The following is a 23150-nucleotide window of genomic DNA, read 5'->3' on the forward strand; positions in this document are numbered from 1 at the left end:
TAATTATTGGGAGTAATAAGCTCAGAGCCTTGAGATAGATACAGTCATTAAACTTTATCAGCCGGTTTCCCAGTCATGGATTAAGCATGGTCCTAGACTAAAAGGAAGAAGTCAATGAAAACTAAAATAGGTATTTAGTCCAGGATTAGACATAATCCCTGTACGGGAAACTGGGCCTATAGTTGCGCATTTGAGATTAAGATCACGGTACCACACTGGAATTCACTGAGCTCCTGAGAGCGACCCATTCTTTCACAGATGGTTGTAGAAGCAGTCTGCGTGCCTAGGTGCTTGTTTTTATATACCAGTGGCCATGGAAGTGACTGGATCACCTTAATTCAATTATCTGGATGCATGAGTGGATACTGTTAGCAGCATTGTGTATTTTGTATGTTATGAAATGTTTTCTGCATAAAATATAACAAATCACATTACTGTATGAAGGTCAGCAGTTCTTTAAAATCACCACTTTTTATTCAGTTGTAGCAAAGTATACCTAATATAGTGGCCAGTGAGTGAATGTCCATCATTGTCCATTTTATTTGAAAAGTCCTTATGAGTCACATCTGTGGATGGTTTACTATAGAGGTGGGATCAGTCTGGAGCTCATTCATATCCAGACATCTGTTCCACTGCTTCTTCCACAGAAAAACGTCTCCAAACAAATCCATTTGGAGATTGCTCGGGACTCTTTGTTCAACCATTGCTTATTTGCTGCTTTAAAATAAATTTAAAACAATAATAATAATAATAATAAATTTAAAAAAACTTCGAATTAGTAATATTTGTAACAAGAATCTACTGTTTTTGACACATTTGGCCTTTTACGAAAATTCACTGTGGTTTCCTATGGTTTTTATGCATGCAGTAACCATGCATGCAGTAACTTGCAGTAACTGCATGTAACTTGCAGTAACCATGTCCTTCTCTCCCATGGTTACTGCATAAAAACCATAGGAAACCATAGTGAATTTGTTACGCTGAAATCAAAATGAATCTGTGGGCAGATTATTGCCCTTATCCCTTCTGCTAAAGCTGCTTGCAGTTTTAAATGAAGTTTAACACCCATGTTGACTCAGACAGATGAAGGCCTTCCTATCCGACCCCCACTAGTCTTCCCACCGTTGGCTGTTATTTCACTGCGCCTCTATTCGTGTATTTATGGTAAAGCCCTCCGCCACACGGAAGAAAGCTTTCAGCTAGCATGATGCACACAGGGATGTAAAAATTTTCTACTGCGTCGCTTCTTTTCACATTTTTTTAAACCCCTGCTTGGAAGCACCTATTAATTATATATTTACCTGGCATATATTACTTTGTATGAATTAATATGGCGACGTGCATTCCATTTCAAACACAGTTATCCTCAATAATGGAGGTTCTGGTGAAGGCAGCAGTGGCAGAGATATCCAAACTAGTCGATGACAAATGTGCGTTTCTGCATCTTGAAATATCCCGAAAGCAGAGCGAAAACGAGATGCTGAAGAGGAAACTGCTCATGATGGAGAGCAAAAATGCGCAGCTGCAGCGAGGATTTGGTAAGATTTTTCATCACTGTTTATACCAGCTGCTCACTAAATGTGTTGTGCGTCTAAATGTAGAAGTAAAAAAACGCAGAAAGGTTTTATTTTATTTTTTTTAATCACCACTGTGTTAATGCTGTGCATTTTGCATGAATCTGTGCTTATTTTTATTGCATTTGGAAGAAATTTCCACATCCAAATGATGTCTAATTTTACTTGGGTCGACCTTTTAAAAATAGATTTTTCGCTTTTTTTGCATCCAGAAAACTACATGGACAGAGGAACTGATGTAGGGAGCAACTGTCCGCACCCTGCAGGAGATATGAAGGTCTGTCTTTGCTGCATACAGTGATAACTGTTGCCTTTTTTGACAGAGTTTGACAAGACAGCAGCGTGCTTGAAAAAACTTGCACAAAATGTACATTTTGTTTGGAAAAAGTAGCTACACTCAGAGATATTTTAAGAGGTAGACCCAGCACTTAAAAAAAAACATGAATTGACTTTTAAAAACTGTTTTGGAGCAAAGTCAAACTTTTTTTTTTTTTGGTGATTCTGTATGTATCATGACTCTGTGATCGATGAAATTAAAGTTAATTTAGATAATCCTTCACAATAACTACCCAAAATAAGCACCCGGAGGTGTTTCAAGACAGTTACTGAGTGGTGAGACTTACTTCTAGAAGGATTTGGTTACCCTCCTACATTTGACACATTTATTTAGATTTAAAATAAGCGGTTCCAGGTTCGATGTCGGGGATTTGAGCTTTCGTCAGCAGTGACTGCTGGAAGCTGTGAGGGCTGGGCTGTTGTTTTTGCTGCTTAAGTTTGTGGTGTCATCAAGGCAATAGCTAAAGAGTTCAATTCAAAAGAACTCCAGATGATTAAATAAAATGTCATCCCCAAATGGGAGGTATTTCACTATTTTGTGATGGACTAACCACCCCAGCAAATCCAACTCAGGAACAGATCGATGGATGCAACAAGCAGACGCAACATCAGGATTTAATCACAGGCTCGGTGTCACAGTGCATATGTCTACAATTAGAAAAGAAACTGTCGAGTTGTTTGTCTGCAGTAACAGTAGACATGTTTGGTGCAGACAAAAGACGGCTTTTCACGAGTAAAACTGCTCACGGTCTGTGAAGTTTAGTGGTGGAAGTGCTGTGGTTTTGAGCTGCCTCAACAGGGGGGGTCGCTTGCTCTCATTTACTGAGCTGTGAGTTCTACCTTATATTAAAGAGTTCTCAGAGATAGTGTGAGGTCATCTGTTGAGTTGAAATTAAAATAGAAATAGAACTTTCAAAAGGTAGGCGATCGTGTGCAGATCCTAGCAGGGCCACCAGAAAGTGAAGAAAGTTTGCAGTTTATTTCTGTACACCACCGCAGTGGGTGTCACCAATAAAAGATGTGATTGAAGTGCAGACCTTCAGCTTTAATTCAAAGTGTTTAACAAAACTATTGCATTATCTATTTTGGAATTACAGCCCTTTTTATCCACAGCCTCCGATTTTTGTGGGCACAGAAGCATCTAACTGTATTTCTGCTAAGAAGGGCTCCAAGGCTCATGGGATAATTCCTTTTTTTCCCACAAAGGAATATTACATCTGTTGATATTTTTGTTCAGTAAATGATTGAAAAAGTATTGGCTTTATTTTGTTTTCCAAAAGGTTCCGATGTTTGCTTGTCTAAATAGAAAGGTCAGAAATGTCAGTGGGTGTATGTATTTTTTCACAAATTACCACCAGAGAAATCGGGCAGTCGACACTGGTTCCAAATCAGTTCCAAAACTATATTAAACATTTCCGTGGGACAACAATGGTGCCAGCTGTATTGACAGATTTACAGAGAATTGTCACCTCACTGCGGAAATGTCACGTTTTCAGCTTTATAGTTTTGGTTTCATTGCTGTGACTTTGCTAATGTGGCACAATTGTGTCACCGGTCCCGTAGGTGTTTCTATCTATAGCAGGTAGCCTGTGTTGCAACAGAAACGCAGGAAAAGCTTTTCGAAACACAAAAACTAGCAGGTTAAAAGGAGGTAGTTGTTGATGGAGCGCAACAAAAGTTAAAAGGAGTGAAATATTGATTCTGCAGTTTCCAGTGTTTGTACCCCTGTATGATAGATATATATCTTAGAGGTTCCCAAGTTGAAAACTAATGAGTTAATCCATCCCCTCTTCATGTAGTTTCCTGAGATTGAAGATGCCACTGTTTCCTTCACTATTAAAGAAGAAAGTCCAGATGAGGCGCTATGGATCAGTGATTCTGCTGGACAGATTGGTGAGTTGAAAATTTTGGTTTTGTGCAAGAATTAAATCGTCCAAATGATTGCTTTTTAATAGAAATTGACTTCACACCGCCACCTGAAGTCTCCTAACACCTGTCACCTGCAGGTTCTGCTGTTCCGTACTCTAATGCAGCCAGTGCTCCAGAGAACCAGCGGTTTGAAGAGGGCCACCAGTTAACCCATCCAGAGGTTGCCAGACAGAAGCCGTCAGAGTTCAGTGACTCATTTAACTCTGCTCAGCATGCAGTAGACATCAGTGGCCTTCAGTTCACAGTGAAGACAGAGAAGGAGGAGGATCGATTGGCATTCAGGCAGGATGGATGCCAGCACAATGTGGGGAAGCAGACTCAACTTGCTGCTGAATTTTCATTGGATGAAAGGGAGAACCACATTTGGTCATCCATAATTGAAGGCAATGACATTGACACTGGTTTCCCTGACTTCTCTAGCGTAGTAGAGGAGTATTCCAACACATACCCGGACCATTCAGATCCAAATGTAGCTTCTAACCCGAGCAAGTCCACCAGCGTCCAGCAGTTGTCCTCTCAGAGGCTGTGCAATGGCCTTTACAACAGTGAGTATCAGAAGGATGTTCCACAGTCATCAGATTTTCAACCCAGGTCACAGGCTCCACCGTTGGAGCAAGACAAGCAGAAGGAACAAATTTACCCGCAGAGAAACGTGTCGCACGCCACTCATCTGAACCAGCTAGATGACAACCCTGAGAGAGAGACTGCCACCGAAGATGGGCCAGTTGTAACCCAGTCGCACAACACGTTCACACCAAGCAGCTTTAACCCTCACGGCCTACACAAACCCCTCTCCGGGATGGCCCGATGCTACTCGTGCTCGCAGTGCGGAAAGTCGTTCAGCCGCCTTCACCAGTTCAAGCTGCACCAGCAGAGCCACAAGAGGAAGCGTGCGTTTTGGTGCACCGTGTGTGGGAAAAGCTTCCAGTGCTCGTCCCACCTCAGCATACACCACCGGACTCACACGGGAGAGAAGCCGTACGGCTGCGGACAGTGCGGGAAGAGGTTCACGCAGCAGAGCAGCTTAAGGGTCCACCAGCGCACACACAGTGGGGAGCGGCCCTACAGCTGCTCACAGTGCGGAAAAACTTTCATCCTCATGCACCATTTGAAACGGCACCGAATCATTCACACGTACAGCTGAGATGGAGCGTGTGTGTGTGTGTGTCTGTGTGTATGCGAGGTTCGGGTGAAAGATGACTGAGATGTCTGAGAATCAAAAATCCAGTGAATGGCAGCTTTTTTTTTTTTTTTTTTTTAACCGTATGGCATTAATGAACAACTTTGTATATTAGTGCATATTTTACTATGCAAAATCCATCTGCGTGGATATCAACATGTTTGCTTCTTTTTAAATACATGTCTTAAAATGATCAAAATGTAAAACTGACCTGCACCCTCATTCACGCATTTGTGAAACACTTCCAAAGCTAGAACTCCAAAAAAAAAAAAAAAAAAATTAAAAAAAATTCAAAAAAATAACCAAGCTCTTAAAATGTTGAGTCATCATATAAATCCAGCTTTGCTCTTATTGTTACCTGCATATGTGCAGATCTACTCTCACTTCCTGTTTGTTTTTGCTTCTCGCGTAGATCTGGGGCTTATCTCTTCTCTGTACTGAAACCTTATAAGCACAAGATGGTCATTACCCCAGCCACGGTGACAAAGAGGTTTTCCATTGAAATCCATTGAAACCTGTCACAGGTTTGTGCTTTAATGCCGGAAGTGAAAAGCCTACCTGACTATTCCTCTCTTACATTTTCCATGAAAATTCTCCCGTAAACCCTTTGCTCTTTGTTATGCTTTATATTAAACGATTTGTCAAAACCAGCAGATGCATTTTTTTTTTTTTTTTTTAATATTACATGCAGCACTTAAATCCAGAAAAAGGTCATTAGATGACGGGTTTTGTCTGTGTTCACTTTTTGAGAGTTTGTGGCTGTAGTTACTGTGAGTTCCCCCCAGTAAGGATGAGCATCAGCTTGTGGTTTGTGCACACAGTTCTTTATTTGACACACTTTCTTTATATACACACACATACTTATGTTTGCTCCACTTAATGTGCCCGGCACTGGCTGCTCTACTGAGCGTCTGCCGGGTCCACACCTGCTATATGAGGAGAGGTTAATTAGCTATGCGAGACAGGTGTGCCACGCACTTCAACTAGCACTGCTTCCAAACCACAATACCCCTCTAAACCTCTCCCTCCTAGAGCTGAGCCAGGAAACCACACCGTGAGGTCTTCTGCACCTCGTCAGCAGTGGCCCATCCCACAGTTTGAAAACCACAGCTTTAACTTAGTGCTGCAAACATAATACAGAACACGATATGGGCTCAACAAACTTGGTCCACAGACATCGAAATGTGCAACAGGCTAACTGACAAACATGTAAACGCTGTTGTTAGGGGACCCCTTTTGTTCCTGTTGGTGTTTACAGGACAACACAAGGGAAAAAAAAAGTCCAAATACCAACTGCATAAAAGACATGAAAAATAACAAGTGTTTGTTTTAAGATTTTATGCACGTGAGACATACTGGACATTAAATAGCAAATTTTGCAAATTTCTCAGCAATCAGCCAACAGCCTACTCAGGTAATAGGGTTTTAATGTAATGCACCAACTTTCTGCAAACTCCTCCAACAAGATCAGAATTGTATTTTATTTGCACAAGAATAAAATCGAATTTATATCCACAAAATCACATTTCCTGGGAACCACCTAACACTAAAATCACAGACCAGGCACTGCTGTAACATGGCATGCTAGATGACAAGCCACCAGAGGGTAGTGTAACTCAGTGTGACAGTGCAGAAAGGGAACCATCATCTCACTGCTGCTGCCCTAACAGGAACAGGGAGTTCACACCTTGAAGTAGGTGTTTATTACAGGAAATAACAGTAACCGCCTGGCTGTGAACCTGTATTTTAAAGTCTCTTACTTAAAAACAGCTCTCAGGACAGTACTACAAGGACATCATCCTCTAGTGCACTTTTCACTGTCTGCATTATTCGTGCTTAGCGTTTGGCAGTTTTCTCTTGCACCGTCAGGCTCACTAAGCGGAGAAACCCTGTAAAATGGAGAGATTAGATGAAGCTGAATAGAGGCTGTAACAGGCCTGAGATTGTTTGGATAAAACTGCTTCCTGTAGTTTTTATGATAAGCCTTTGTAGTGGAATTTCTCTGGTGATGGCAATCTCAGCTGACTTGGTTCATACTGAAATTCTAAACAGCAATGGATAGATGACTGTGAAATCTACTTTTTAATTTATGGTCCCTAGATAATGGATCCTAATGACTAAGGGGAAAAATAGGGAATAACCAATCCTCACCATGCAATAATAAATTGCCATGAAATCATTTATCACATTCATGCCCCCTTTGAAGGAACTGAAATAATTCTGGCATGCCTCGAATACCTTTAATTTCTAAATTTGGCACCTTTGTGCAAATATGGCCTTACTTTGGACTTTGTTAGCAAATGTGGGAATTATAACATGCTGAATTATGATTGTGATGGTACGATGTAAAATATTAACTTTGGTAAATATGAACATGTCAGCATTGTCCTTATGAACACATTAACATTAACATTGTGACATCACCTCACTGTACTCACAGCACGGCTCCACACTCTCGGCCTTGTTCAAAAAGCTGTCAGAATGATCAGCAAGGGCACTTGAACTAGTGAGAAAAATCTCATTGGTTATATTTAAGCTTTTCCTTTGTGCAAAGGGTTAAATTCCACAGCTTTAGTGTGGCTTTATTTTGGGAGTGTTTTCAGGTTGTAAAGTACAATAAAAACACTCCTCTAGTACAGTGTGTCCTGTTCGACAGCGTGACAAATACTTTCTTGTACTTTATCGTTCCAGAACGGCTGCCATGTTTGAGAGATGTACTGCACGATAGTTTATGTTTGCATTCCGTTTTTTGCACCCACCCACATGAAAAGGTTAGAAGAAGTTTTAAGTTTTAAGTTTAAGTGGACATATTATGCCCATTTCCAGCTCCACATTTTTATATTTGGAGGCCTACAAGGGTAGCTCTGCATGTTTTAGAGTTAAATCTTTCCTTTTTTTGTCCTGCGATGGGCTGTTTTATTGCAGCTGCTCAGTTTATCCTCGGTGAAACATGCTGTTTTCGCTCGCGTCCCCTCCCTTTAAACCAGCGTTCTGTCGGCTGGCCGCCTGAGCCTGTGTCCCTATGAATTACTTAACTAATAACCTGCACACATGCTGACCTCATTATTTGAAATTTTGTGTGTGTGTATGTACATTTAAAATTAGTGTGTACCCATTTTATTGAATCAGCTGTTGTTCTACTGTTTGTCCACACACCCATCTAATCAATCACATGCAGCAGCTCTCTTGTCTCTCAACTTTCTCGTCTGAAGGAGAAACCAGGAGTGAAGCAACTGAAACAAGCAGTTACTGAAACCTACACAGTATCAACCATCTCATCTCATGTCATACATATTTTATGAAGCAAACAGATTACTTGCAGCACATCGAGGACTCATAAAGATTTATGTGTGTGTAATTTGACATAAATCTAACCTTCAGGGCCATAAGATGACTTTAATTGTATGTGTGCTAAGTACAATTGTGGCCTTACTGAGCAGTCATGCAGTGTTAGTACATTTTGTGCACCTGAACGCCCTCTTTTGGATGCTGGATAGCAGAGTTTGTAAAATTCTCACGACCTTGTTTGGCCATAAATGGCGGCGCTTGATCGTCATGGAATTTTTTTTTTTTTTCTTTTCATGGGAGGATGAAGGGAACAGGTGGCTGCAGAAAATATTTGGGTTAGAAAGTGGGAAGATGTAGTGTGGAGACTGGAATATCCGTGAGAGAGTTAGGCTTAGGATGCTGACAGTGATAAGAAAGGAGGATAAAGATTGCTGATGAGGTGAAAGAGAAACTGAATGCCTGGGAAATTCTTACTTAGGAAAGTTTACATGGAATTAGTTTTCATGGAAAGCCAGGCCTTGGTGAGACAGTTTGGATTTTGGCTACCTTTTTGGTGTTACTGTGTTTTTCTTTTTGGCTTGCTTCTTGGTGATTTAACATAATCTAGTTACAAAAATAGTCACTTAAATCACTCTTATATTACTTCAATGACACATTTACAAGGTAATAAATAAACCAAAGGGGTAAAAAAAAAAAATCACTTAAATGAAATCCACCAACTTCTCTATTACAAGATAAGAACTGTCAGGAAATGTTTGCACATGAAAAACAAAATAACATGACTTTCATTTTGAATCTCTTATTGCTTTAGCATTAACAGCAAGACTGTATATCACTGTAAGATAACTGCTGCTGGGAAAAGACGCAACACATCCTGTGACTGATCACAGAAGCATTCAGTCCTGTAGTTTCAAATGGCGCACACAGAAACCAGTGCTGCTCTCCAGCTGAGTAATTTATTGTAAAAGCAGATCCAAAGTTGTTACAGTTTTACCTTTAAAAGCACAGACTAACAGTCAGCTTTACACAGTGATAAGAAATAGCAGGATATTTGCTTTCTTCAATAACTGCAGCATGCAGGATGCTGTCCCTTTCTTCATCTTAGTCTATCGATACTCCATACATCATAAAAACAAATACAAAGAAGCTACTTAAATACCTTTACTACATATTATATTTGACATATTTTCTACAAAACAGAACATTGTTACTACTTTAGTCAAATTGACAGGAGAGTGTGTTTAATTGGTCGGTCCTCTTAAATAAAATATGATATTTGTTTTTCGTATTAGCTAATACGTGACATGATGGAATGTTAGAGACTGAAACAATAAATAGTTTAATAATTTAGATTTTACAGTGGGATGCATTATACGACAGCAAGAAACAGTCAGAGAACTTCTGTCCTTAAACAATATCTGCACACCTCAGTAAATGTAAACAAAGAAAGTGGACCAGTTTTTAAGCTCTTAAGACGCAACAGTTTGTGCTAAGAAAGTAGGTTGTCACAGAAACCCATGCCATGTGCTTTAAAAACCCCACGCCTTTTTTTTTTTTGTTTGTTTCTGTAGCGTTCTAATAACCATTTTAAAAATCCTCCAGCTGTGACGCAGCGATCTGGCGCAGTGATGTGATGGTGGCCGCCGCGTCAGCTGTCAGTTATGGGCGTTGTGCTCCAGCTGAGCCACTATGGTGGACACGAGCTTTTCCATCTGCTCGGCCCTCAGCTTGCCCGTCTCCAGGACCTCTTCGTGGGTGGCCTTCTCCTCGCTGTCGTAGTCCATCACTGCGCGGTTGCTGATCAGAGACAAAGCGAAGCAGCGCATCCCAGCGTGTCGGGCAACAATCACCTCGTGCACTGTGCTCATACCTGCATTAAAGATAGAAAAAGTAAGTTATAACACTGTGACGTTCTCAATATGCTGCTTTAATGGAATTACATTCAGCTCTTGATGGAAGTCTTGCTTCAATCTTTCAACTGTCAGAAATTTTGTTTAATATTCTTTATATGGAGGTTGTTTCCTGTAATATATTGGGTGCATTAGTCTATTGTGGGCAATCTTTTAGTATGTTTACATACATTTTTCATCTTCATACTTCAGCATGTGGTCATATGTTAATTATTTATTTCATCCATTCACTGGCTTTCTTTTTGGTTTACAGTCCCACACCAGAATTTCCCTTTCCTTCTTTTTGCATAATTTCTCATAATACAAACTGCTTCACTGATTTATACTTCCTATAATAATGTTGCATGAGAAAAAGTAGCCACTTTCATGAGTAAATATGAGTCTTATCAGACTTTTTCAAAAATGTTAAGTTTCCATTTATCCACTTCCGTCTGTCCTGCATTACTCCAGTGTTTCTCCCATTTCCTCGAATCCTCCCTGCACACTCATGCATCCTGCAGATATTGAGGAATCACCAAGCCAGATGAGGGATATCTCTCTAACAGGTCCTGGATCTCTTGGTTGAATGTGTAACAGTGTGTAACTTTATGTACTGTGGGGCCTTTTATTCACATCTTCAATGATTCAAAAAGCTATTTCTGGATTACTCTTACTCTGGCAAGTCAATGTAGTTTTTGCGTGAGAGAGCAAGATTCAAGATTTAAAACTCACCGACAGCATCGGCGCCTATCCTGTGCAGCATGCGGCACTCGGCGATGGTTTCGAAAGAGGGACCTCCAAGGACGCAGTACACTCCCTCCCGCAAGAAGTCGCTGTAGCCCAGCTCTGCCGCCACGTCATGCGCCAGCTTCCGGAGCTTGCGGTCGTAGGCATCAGACATGCAGGGGAAACGCAGGCCAAACCTGAAGGCAAGAGGGAAGAGTTTTGACTCAAAAGGCCACCGATAGGAATCTACACAACTATGACTCAATACTGAAGTTACCCAAGAAATGGGTGCTAAAGCAATACACAAAGTTTCTGAGTTTGTTAATGTGCGTCAGGGGTGTATGAACCAGCATAACCACATTCACTAAGATTCTTATACAAGTATCTGAAATGAATGCTTTGAATCACCAGCCAGGGGGCCAGCACACACAAAAAAGATGCAAAGATATTTTTCACCAGCCAAAAAAATGCATTTTCTTATGTTTTAGCATCTTTTACTGAGATTACAATGTATTATGCTCACTACAAGTTAGAAGAGGAGTCTAGCTAAATGATTTGAGTGTTTTGATAAATGGTTATTTAATTAGAGCATGAATACAAGATGTTTTGATCTCAAAATTCTAATGAACCTATTTTCTATTCATTGAACTGGAACTATAGCCCAAAGTAAACCAATTTTAAGCTCAGTAGTTTTTAATAAACCACAACATCGGGATGGTTCCTTAGAGAACACAGGTTGGGGGAACTGCATTTAAAACTTTGCTTTGTTAATGTCTCACGCTGGCTCTGAGGCCAGCATTTATAAACTGTCATGTAAAGTCTCCAGTTTGAAGCCACTGGAAACAATGTGCATGCTTGCTGACCCTGAAAATCCAATGCTTGTTGTTGTTACAAGGCTGAAGTGTCACAGTTTTGTGTAGGAGGATTCAGCAACTGCACATTTTTCATGGTAGAGGGAAACAGAACAGCTGAGTCATTTGCACACTCACAATGCAGCCCTCACTTAACTTGGAATATTTAGGAAAAATGATTTGGGTGCCACAAATTCCTTACAAGTGTTATATAATTTGTGATCTTTAGGGGAACAATAGTCATTTTGTAATAAAACATTTACAAATTCTGTTACAACAACACGTGTTTTCTGACCTTCATGCAGACGGATGTGTTTGCACCAAGGTTAGACCCAAACAAGCTTAAGTTCAAAAGGTGACTTTTTTGGTCCCAGGGCTACATTTAACTCTAACTACATTTCATCCTTTGACTGCCACCATGTAGCACCAGGGTGAGGCATTTTCTGAGGCCTTGTTAATGATTTCAGTGGGTGTCTAAATGTTTATAGAGGGCTAAAGAAAGGCTCCTTAATAATAGTTCTTTTTAAATTCAGAGGAAATCCTTTCCAACAGTTTTCTTGTTAGACAGGTTCAGGTTTAACGTGCTTTATTTATAACCACATAAGTGCTCAACCTAGAGACTGACACAGGACTGGATGGCTTCCCTAACCAAAAGTAAAGACAGTTAATAATGACTGGGAAAGAAAATGCATTACTTAATGTATTGAGGGGAAAAAAGTACCAAAAAAACCCGGCTTCAAACAAAAGTCCTACCAGCTGCCATCAATGTCTGCTTCCACCCCTCCCTCGCCTCCACCTACCTGTCATCATTGGGTCCAGACAGCGGGTTGACCCCAGAAAACCCCGGCATGTTGATGTGGTCCTTGATGATCATGATGTCCCCCACTTTGTAGTCCTGATTGAGGCCTCCGGCTGCGTTGGTCATTATCATCGTCTCTACGCCCATCAGTTTGAAGACCCGCATGGGCAGTGTGATCTGGTATGAACAAGTGAACATGAAACACAGTAAAAAGTTAATAGTGTAACAAAGCACTGTTAGTCTTTGGATTGTAAGCTATTATATGAAACATGCAAAACCTGCAAAACCTCATGTAAAGCAAGCACTGAACAACACAATAGAAATGCAAATTGTGCGTTCTCTCAAAAATGCTGCTGAAATGTAACACTTTTATCTTTTTTTTAGGTACTCTATTTGAACTTTGTTTAACAGTGACCATTGAGAGAGTGACAGCAAACTTGGGAAAGACAGAAGGGGAATGAATCAAACCAGGAATCAAACTGAAGACTCGCTGCTGAGACCATTTTGATCCATGTGGTATGCTCTCACTTACTGATTTACCTTCTTAACATAATGCTTCCACTGATATAACAGTAGACACAAAGAAATTCCCAACACTGATAACTGATAGATCAGCCTAACATTTAAGGTGAGTTCAAGTCAAGTAAGGGACAAATTTTCTCAGTTTTCAGTGTTCATGCACTCCGTGGTGAAAGTGCGAGCCTGAGTGATCTTCCAGAGGCCTTGGAAATCTGAGACTTACACTAGAAACACTCAGCAGCTGTGTGTCTGCAAAGCTCTGAGCTGGCAGTTTTTTTGGGAATTGCTTTCTGCCAGATAAACTGTCGCACTGAGAAGCCTGTGGATAAGCTTGTGTGAGCTGAACAGTGTCGGTGGGAAAACAAGCTACTGCTGAGTTTTTAAAATGTATTTATTCAAAGTCTTTTAAAGAATAAACAAAAATTTTATTCATCCATATTTTAGATCTTTATGATGGAAGGTATCATAAGAACAAAACTCTAAAACCTTGTTAAACAATGCTTAGTTGTCTCCATTGTATGATTAAAGTAAAAAATACATTAGAATAAAGATCTTTTGCTTTTTGAGGGATGCGACCCTTTGGCATTTAAAGGTGCAAACTACAGGGCTTAGTGTTACCATGCTGTTTACATGCACATAAGCACCAGCTGTGGTCTGTTGATTACAGATTATTTTTGCTGCCAAGAGCAGTGAATGGTGTTCAGGCAGCCAGAAATCATTGTGATTGTGCTGCTTCTCTCCAACCCTGCCTCAGGTTTCCTTTTGTTCTCCGACTGAATGGAGGTCACTGACCCCGTCACACTGGCCTCCAAGGTGATCTTAATGCAAGAACCTGCACTAAACTAGAAGCCTTTTCCCTGATAACAATCAATTTGACAAAGTATAGCAAAATGTAGCCATGCAGTCTGCATTAGCTTATTGTTAGTTTTTATTCTCTGCAGCTCTACTCACCTTCTGGATGGGGTAGCCCTCATACAGGTGGAACCTGCCCTGCATGCATACACATGGCTTCCCTTTTAGTGTTCCAAACACCAGCCGGCCAGCATGACCATGCACTGCAACACACACGCACTGTTAGACACCCAGTGCATTTCACAACACAGCCCAGTCTCGCAGCAAAGCGTGAACTAGTCATGAAACAGCAATTTTTTTTGTATTTGTTTTTTTCAAGAGCGGCATGATGAAAATTCATGTCCAAGAAAACAAATCAGCAGATTAAAATTCATGACGAATTTCGGGAAGTGCCATCGGACTGTGTTGAATAATCATTGGTCACAAACATGCACACACACACACACACACACACACACACACACACACACACACACACACACACACACACACACACACACACAGATTAACAGCTGTGCTTCTCAAACAGCTGGAGGCTGTGCATACCTGTACTTCGGGGGAAGTTGGGAATATCACTATATTTGAAGATCTGCGGGTCCTTGATCATTTCAGCCAGACCCCCCAGACCCGAGCCACACACGATTCCCACAGTCGGCCGCACCTGTGTGTTGGACAGCAGCCAATCAGCTGTGGTCTTGCATTCCTCATAGCTGACACTGGAAAGTGAAAGGAAAAAAAAAATCAGTCATGTATGTACTCACATATGAAAACATGAAGTGTTTAAAAACACAACCATGACCTAATCTGTGAGGACCCCCCCCCAAAAAAACAAAAAAACAAAAACAAACAAACAAAAAAAACAAATCAGTTTATCTCAGAGATCTGACACAGGCTTTGTCCTTCTTACATCTTTATTTCCTGTACCAGGAAATAACAAGGATTTACCATTTTAGCAGATGGAATTTGTGAGGGAGGAGCTTCCTTTACTGTGACTGCCAGTGAAGTCTTTCCTGGCTTACATCCACACTGTATTTCACATGAACTAAGACACGTACTAGCACACATTATATCCTGTTATTGTGCAAACACGTAGTGTGTCATAGTCCCGTGATTAGCTAAGAGATATTAAAATGCCTGTGTGATGTAAACAGTATGTAGTGTTTCTCAACTAAACATCTATGCGCTCGTTATTTTACAGGGGTGAATTCTTACAGACTGTTTTCCATCTTCCTTCTTTACCACCAGCACTGATCTCGACCACCATTACCACAACTCTTGTAAAAAACACTTGATTTCACTTACTAAGTTGTTGCACATGAAATAACACAGTAAAAGGAAACCTTAAAACAATGCCAGAAGTACATAGTTTCATCAAAAATAAGCAAAATGTTGTTTAACCTCTCCCTGCTCTTGTCTCCTTTCTCTAACCATCAAAGTGAGTTATCAACAAGCTCATCTGAGACATTAGCCATTAACAATGATGGAAAAGCACCTTATTAGGTGCTGAATCTTAGCATAAAAAGGTCAGCAAGATAGCATCACAAAACTCTTGTTTATTCACCCTACATCAGTTATTACCAAATGAGCTTCACTGCCTGCCCCCCCCCCCCCCCCCCCATCATCCCATGCAGTGTCTGTAAAAAAGACCTTAACTACTAATGCGATAAGGCACTGATTTGTAGAACATATGCACATCCCTGATCATAACACAAGAACTTTAACACTGGGTAAATAGGGGAATAACCACTTTAAGTTATGTTTCAGCTTTAAATAATTGCTTTAGTGGTGCAAAACACCCCGACCCTTCCCCCACTCTCCCACCCAAGTTGTGTTATTGTAATTAAAATCACCACAGTGTAATTACCACAAGAATAACTTTAGACTTTGAAGGAGTTTGGGAGCTCATGCTGCCTTGTGAAAAGATCTTCTTTTCCGTTTCCAGAGTGCATCAATCACAGTAGCTGGAAGAATCTTTCACTTTGATTTTTGGATTTGTTTATCGCATCAGTTCAGTTGGTAACTCTGAGCTCATGAATCGAGCTGATGGCTGTGTTAATGATGTTGCTTGAATAAGGTATTTCAAACAGGACTAAAAAAAGTCCATGTACTCTTTGTTTTATTGAAAGATAAAAGAATACTATAATGAACAAGCTGCTCTTTTTTTTTTCGCATTCAGCATTAAGAAACAGTCTCTTTCAAAAGTGGTACGTGGTTCCAGTCACCCACCCCGCTGCATTTTGATGGTAGCCTCTGACTCACACGGACACCTCATTGTCACCACATGCGGCCAAATTAAACAAACAGCGGCAAAACGGAAGCATTGCAGCAGCTCGGTGAATACAGTGTGTGTTCACTATGAATAAACCCTTTCCAGTAACAGTCGTGCGAAGGCGTGGCTGTAGTTACGTCACGAAGGATCCCTTTTGGGTTTTTTTCCGACCCCTCCATCAGTGCCGGTGGGCACACTGTAGCTCCTTTTGCGCCATCAAAGACTGCGGAAAAACTCAGGCGCGGAAAGTCGCAAAATGAATCCACAATCAGGAATTTTTTTTTCCCATTAGGACCAGCTTAATTAAACAGCCTGAGGGTGTCGGTTTCCTTAGTGAGTTGGATATAAGTAACTTTTATCAGAGTGATGTGATACAACTTCCACAGAGCGGAAAATGGGTGATGAATTTCACAAAGATATGTCACCACAGCCTCTATCACAGGAAATGTACGCCCAAACTGCGACTATAAGCCATTTATAAACGGTTAAAAGTCCATGCCTAAAGGAATAGTTTTAATCACATGCGCAGATGTTTATAGTTTTTAAGAAGAATAACAAGAATAGTAAGTTTACTCACCCAGAGACATAGTCGGACATGATGAGATATGATTCAGATGGAGTCAGCAGGTTGCTCTGTCTTGTATTCAGTCTTATCGGTATTTGCCGGTTTTCCTGATGGTGGGACCGGTTTTAGGTTTACACCCCCCCCCCTTTTCTACGACGCTGCTGGCCTCGCATCACGTCGAAGTCTCTGATTGGTCGAAACACAGGCGTGGGCTTCTTATGCGCTGGTAACTTCAAGCAGTCATAGCAACTCGTGCTGCGTTCAGGATACGCGTCAGCGTGAGGAAATATGTGAGGATGGAAATTTTTGACACACGAGAAAGTGAGACTGCTCTGGCTTTGGATGAACTACACGTCTAAGAACTTAAAAAAATTCTGCCAGTTATTAATACAGTACCAGTCAAAAGTTAAGACACACTTACCCACCATCATTCCAATCCCCAAGAGCTCCACAGTGAGAGGCCTGAATGACTATCGGCCAGTAGCTCTCACCCCGATAGTCACAAAGTGCTTTGAAAGACTGATTATGGCCCTCATCAAGGACACCATCGATGTCACTGTGGGCCCATGCATATTTGGACTGAGCTCTTCCCTCTGCAACAGGTTTCTGGACTGCTTGACAAACAGGCCGCAGTCTGTGAGGATCCACAACGTCTCCTCCTCCCCATCATCCTCAGCACAGGCTCCCCCCAGGGCTGTGTGCTGAGCCCTGTTCTGTTCATCTTGCTCACATATGACTGCTCAGCAAAACACCCAGGTTGTCATATTGTGAAGTTTGCGGATGACACAGCAGTGATTGGATGCATCTCTAATAACAATGAGTCTGGCTACAGGCAGGAGGTGGAACACCTGGAGGGTTGGTGCCAAGAGAACAATCTCTGCAACAATGTGACAAAAACAAAGGAGGTGATTGTGGACTTCAGAAGAATCAGGCACCCCCTCCTCCACCTGAACACTGGAGGATCTGTGGTGGAAGTGATCTCCACTGGTCACACCAGAGCCTCTACTTCCTCAGGAGCCTGAGGCACACTGGACTCTGAAGCTCAGTCCTCTCCTCATTCTACAGATGTGTGGTGGAGGGCATCCTGGGCTCCTGCATCACTGTGTGGCACGGCAGCTGCTCTGCAGCAAAGAAAGCTCTGCAGAGGGTGATGAAGGCTGCACAGAAGACTGTTGGTGTCAGCTTCTCCACCACCACAGACATTTACACCACCAGATGCAGGAAAAGGACAACCTGCATCCTGAAGGACCCCACACACGCAGCACACACACTTTTTGTTCTGCTCCCCTCAGGTAGGAGGCTGAGGAGCACTGAGAGCAGGACCACTAGACTGAGGATCAGCTTCCTCCCTGAAGCTGTAAGACTGTTGAACTCAGGTGGGGCTGTGTAGCTGCACTGCTCTCCCTCCATCAATCCTTGCACACACTCATGCTGCTGTTATTGCACAATCATCACTGCTGTGCCACTACCTCTACTACATCTCAAACTGTTATTGTATATTGTTTATATAAGTCAATTATGTATATGTGTATGGGTATGGATGTGTGTATATATGTGTGAGTGTGTTTGTGTATAGTTTTCTTTTATATTATTGTTACTTTCTATTTATATTTATTCATCTTTAAGGGCAACACTGGGACCTGAGGACAGAAATTTAGTTCCACCACAAGTAAATGTGATGCAAATGACAACAAAGAATCCTTGAACACTTGAATCCTTGAATCATATGAATGGGTAAGTGTGCACATGTACTCTTCTTGCAATACATTCCTATTTCACTCTTAATTCAGTATATGCATACAATAATATACATTATATTGTATTAATTTAAACTTGTTAGCTTTTTATCATTACGATTTTTACTTATTGAGCTCATATATTTTAACTTCATTTTTCTGTTTGCTTGAACTCTTTTCTTTACAGTCATTTTAAACCACACTGAGCTGTTTCGTTTAGCCTTTTGCTAATAAACCTTACTGACCTGGACATTATTTAAGCTAGTTCATTTGGGTGTGTTTTTCACCCAAATGAACTTGGCTATTGTGACACAGGAATCAAGCAACACTGGTGGGTAGATCTTGTCTTATTGGATCAGAAATTACCAAATGTTCCTGAGAAATATTGTTTTCATGTTTAGAAGGGAGGAGGAAGGCAAGATGTTGAAAGTCATTCTTTAGCTTTTGTAATATGTGTTAAAGATTTACTAGTAAAATCTATAAACACTGTTTCATCCACATTGAGAGATATTAAACTTATTATTAAACTTAATATGTGCACTAAAAGTAATATACACACAAACGTTAAAAAAATAAAACTTGCCAAATTATTACTCAGCCATTTTAATCAGCAAAGCCTAAGTGATCTTCTTCCTCCTTAGAGGCAGAATTTCCCACTGAACCTGAAAGCAGCACCAAACCGCGTTCTCACAACGTGGTCGGTGTTGCTTTTGGTGCTGATGCAATCACCCTGTACGTGACAAAAGAGGACCACAGGCTACATTACATCCGGCATATGTTAATTTCCTAATAATATGTACTAGAAATTAATTATTATCTCATTGAAAGCTTACCAGTATAACAGACTTGTCATTTGTTGTCAAATTCAATTCAATTCAATTCAATTCAGTTTTATTTATATAGCGCCAAAACACAATGCCTCAAGACACTTTTATTGTGTCTTGAGGCACTTTACTTTTATTACACATATTGTAAGGTAACAACCCTACAATACTAGAGAGAGAACGCAGCAATCAAAATGACCCCCCTACGAGCAAGCGCTTGCTGACAATGGGAAGCAGAAAACTCCCCTTTGATGTACTTTGACTTAAAATAATTTTGTCAGTCTGCTACTTGCTCACAGCTGTTACTGCTTTCAGAAATTATCAGTCACACTCAGTGGATCATTCTTCAGCTCTTGGCTGAACATGTACCTCTGCTCAGGCATGAGGGGACACTTATTAGGGAGAAGGATTTGGCTTCTTTGTGATCAAAACAGTTAATGTGCTTGGGAGCATGGGGTTCAGCATTAAATCTGCAGCCGGGCTCTTGCATAATGAAATAGTACACTTCAGAGAGTACATATTACAGACGCCAGTGGAACTGGAAGAGATGTATACTTTCCAAAATGGAGGATATATTGCTCATTAGATTGAGTGAATTGTTGCCATGGGTTTACCACAAATATTGGTTCTGAGCTCCTAAAAATCATGGATACTGGTGAGCACTGTTTAAGCACCAGTCATTCTTTAAAGTGTTGACTAAGTGGAAATTGTAACTTGATGTTAGCACCAAAGGAGGGCCAAACACTCCTCAGGAGCCATCTTTCAGATACAAATTAAATGTGTCTGTATGTGGACAAAACAGTGACTGAATAGAAAGTGAGCCCAGAAGTTTTCCATATGTATTGTATGCACAGGCACGTGTACTCGTTTGCATGCATTTCTGAACGTCGGAGTTTATCTTTGAGCATTGTTCTCTACATTCAAATATATCACAGTGTGTCCTGTAGTTGCTTTGACAGCAGCACAGAGCAGCCAGTGTTCTGTTACCCGCTGTTATGTAACTGCTGATTTGTATTCATACAGCTTTTCCTGACCTGTCAGCCAAAACCTGCTGCTCCCACTCTGAGAGCAAATTAGAAAAGAGTCACCAGTGCAAGAACTCTGCTTTGATAACCCAAAGCAGATTCAAGACACTGCTTAATTGCAGGTTGTCCCTTCACATCCCTTTAAGATGCAAGAGCTTGTTTTGGAATAACAGTTCAGGAGTCTTTTGAGTAGACTGTTCATCAGAGTGAATTACCCAGAAGTTCAGATAAAACCTGAGTATATTATTTTGGCCCACCCTCAATCAGTTCAGTTATACACATCCTTTGTTTTACTTTTTATTTCCTTTTACTTCATCTACAACATCTTAGTCAGTGCACAGCTCAGTGACGTATCACTCATGTGGACATTTTCAATACAAACAGAGACAACAGATAAGCATAGTACAAAATAAATAAATAAAATAATAGAGAATTCACACAGCCTCATGCAGGATAGAAGGGCTATGATCTGGAAATCTGACTGCACTTTGGGACCAGAAACCTTTTTTCCACATGGAGGAAACTGAAGTCACTATGCAAAGGGCCCAAGCTGTCAAGTAAAATCAAACAAGCCAACCGCTGTAACTGGCTGATGTGCGGAGATGTCGGGTTCAGCTGTGGCTCACCAATCAGACCATATAACAATTGGACTGAGTAACTTTCTGTTCTTGACAGATAAATATTCAAACCATGGCACAGAGGAAAGGGACAAAACAGACTCAATAAAAGCACGAATAAAATAAAATCATCATGGTTTTATCAGTGTGGAAATGAGAGCGCTTCAGATGCTGGTGCCCTTTTTTGCACACATCTTCACAGTTTGCTTCAAAGTTCACTTTACAGTCAACAATTTATCCAAGATATCTAAAAGACTGAGCACCTTCCACTGTCTGAGCCTTAATGGATGGGTGTGTATGTCTATGAATCCATTTTTTAATATCAATTATCATGTCTTAGATAAACTATATTGCCAAAAGTATGGCATGCAGACTTCTACAAACATTTGTGAAAGAGCGCAGTGAGTTCCAGCATGGTGCTGTAAAAGGATGCCACCTATACAGAAAGTCCAGTCATGAAATTTCCTCGCTACTAAATATTTCACATTCAGATTTTTGTTGGAATATAAAAAAGTGGAAGTGATTGGGAACAACAGCAACTCAGCCACAAAGTGGAAGGCCACATAAAATCACAGAGCGGGCTCAGCAGATGTTGAGGCGCATTGTGCGCAGAGGTCACCAAATTTCTGCAGAGTCAGCTGCTACAGACCTCCAAATTTCATGTGGCCTTCAGATCAGCTCAAGAACAGTGCACAGAGAGCTTCATGGAATGGGTTTCCATGGCTGAACAGCTGCATGCAAGCCTTACATCACCAAGTGCAATGCAAAGTGTTGGGTGCAGTGGTGTAAAACACACCGCCATCTAGAGCAGTGGAGACGTGCTTTCGCAGTGATGAACCACTCTTCTCTGTCTGGCAATTTGATGGACAAGTCTGGGTTTGGTGGTTGCCAGGAGAACGGTACCTGTCTGACTGCATTGTGCCGAGTGTAAAGTTTGGTGGAGGGGAATATAGTTTCAGGAGTTGGGCTCAGCCCCTTAGTTCCAGTGAAAGGGACTCTTAATGGCCCCTTCCTGCTCCAACATGACTGCACGTCAGTGCACAAAGCAGGTCCATAAAGACATGGATGAGTGAGTTTGGTGTGGAAGAACTTGACTGGCCTGCACAGAGTCCTGATCTCAACCTGACAGAACACCTTTGGGATGGCCACTTGATTTTTATCCAGGTCAAAATATTATAAAAGTCTTCTGATTGAAATATGAGGCTGAATTGTGAGGCTGAAGAAACGTTGGCCTTCAGTTTCCTCACTTTAAGTGTTTCATTGTGTGTTTGTAGGCGATCATATTCTGGGCCATTTTTTTGTGTTCTGACTGTAGACCAAAGCACTGGCTTTTAAAGCATCGTGTCACTAAGTGAGGCAGTTTTGAATGGGTAAGTAATCGGCATGTATTCCCATTATTTTGCCCAGAATTAAATATCTCAGCAAAGTTTAGAGGTATTATCATGAAACCAAGATTTTATAGCTATAAATGGAAGACTTAATTTGACTTTAACGAACATGTGATCTTAAGCTCATCGCCTTTCTGGAAACTTTAAACAAGGAAGTCACGAAAGTTTAGAGTTGAACATGATGGTTGGTGCATTCAGTCACCAGTAGGGGGAGCTCCAGTCCAAAAAGCTGCTGATTCTGTAGGGGACACCGATGCTTGGAGTTCAAAGTGAAATTCTCATAATGAGCAACTGTGATTGCAGCAGCAGTCTCAGGGACATTATGAGTGGGCACCACGTCAGAGAGGTTTTCAAAATTACTAGCTCTTGGACTCATGCATTTAACAATCATGCATGTAAGACTGAAGATAATATGTGTATAATATATGTAAGCATTTTTGCAGTTTGTCTAAAGTGTTACTGAAGCTCTTTTAGGGAGATTAGGTGTTCATTTTGACTTAGTGCTGGGGCCTACTAAGAACATAGCATACGTACCTGTTTTTACATCATCTGCACGCTGATGTATTCAGTGGGTCTCTCATTTATTCATGTTCTATTTTGTTCTTTCTTCTCTGTATGTTGTAACAATAGTCCAGTGAATTTGGACCATTTACTGGTTCACCTTTCATCGACACCAGGCTTTATAATCTATTTGGGATTTTCTGCTGGATCACCTCCTCAGCTAGATATGCTTGTCTCAGGCAGAGAAAATCCAAACATCATACTAGAAAATTAAGACAGAAG

The 23150-nt window shown here is 41.0% G+C and overlaps 2 protein-coding genes across 4 annotated transcripts; one reads left to right on the forward strand and one right to left on the reverse strand.

The window, feature by feature from the left end:
* The first annotated feature begins 1088 nt into the window (after positions 1-1088).
* On the forward strand, positions 1089-5669 carry LOC115796173 (oocyte zinc finger protein XlCOF7.1-like). Of its 2 annotated transcripts, XM_030752453.1 has the most exons (5): positions 1089-1164; positions 1361-1538; positions 1787-1851; positions 3710-3803; positions 3917-5669. In XM_030752453.1, exons 1-5 carry the CDS (start codon positions 1162-1164, stop codon positions 4981-4983), a joined length of 1407 nt encoding a protein of 468 aa, XP_030608313.1. In that variant the 5' UTR covers positions 1089-1161; the 3' UTR covers positions 4984-5669. The 2 variants fall into 2 exon arrangements, with proteins under 2 accessions (XP_030608313.1, XP_030608312.1); XM_030752452.1 differs by lacking the exon at positions 1089-1164 and having other exon boundaries at positions 1210-1538.
* A 3580-nt stretch (positions 5670-9249) lies between these two features.
* Positions 9250-16917, reverse strand: LOC115796451 (purine nucleoside phosphorylase-like). Of its 2 annotated transcripts, XM_030752872.1 has the most exons (7): positions 16790-16917; positions 14490-14659; positions 14043-14146; positions 12574-12749; positions 10929-11119; positions 10147-10177; positions 9250-10066 (listed from the first exon to the last, which is right to left on the reverse strand). In XM_030752872.1, the coding sequence occupies exons 1-7, from the start codon at positions 16807-16809 to the stop codon at positions 9967-9969; spliced, it is 792 nt and encodes a 263-aa protein (XP_030608732.1). In that variant the 5' UTR covers positions 16810-16917; the 3' UTR covers positions 9250-9966. The 2 variants fall into 2 exon arrangements, with proteins under 2 accessions (XP_030608732.1, XP_030608731.1); XM_030752871.1 differs by having other exon boundaries at positions 9250-10177; positions 16790-16809.
* Positions 16918-23150: the final 6233 nt, after the last annotated feature.

Source organism: Archocentrus centrarchus, chromosome 17 (assembly GCF_007364275.1).
Source record: "Archocentrus centrarchus isolate MPI-CPG fArcCen1 chromosome 17, fArcCen1, whole genome shotgun sequence".
Lineage (NCBI taxonomy): Eukaryota > Metazoa > Chordata > Actinopteri > Cichliformes > Cichlidae > Archocentrus > Archocentrus centrarchus.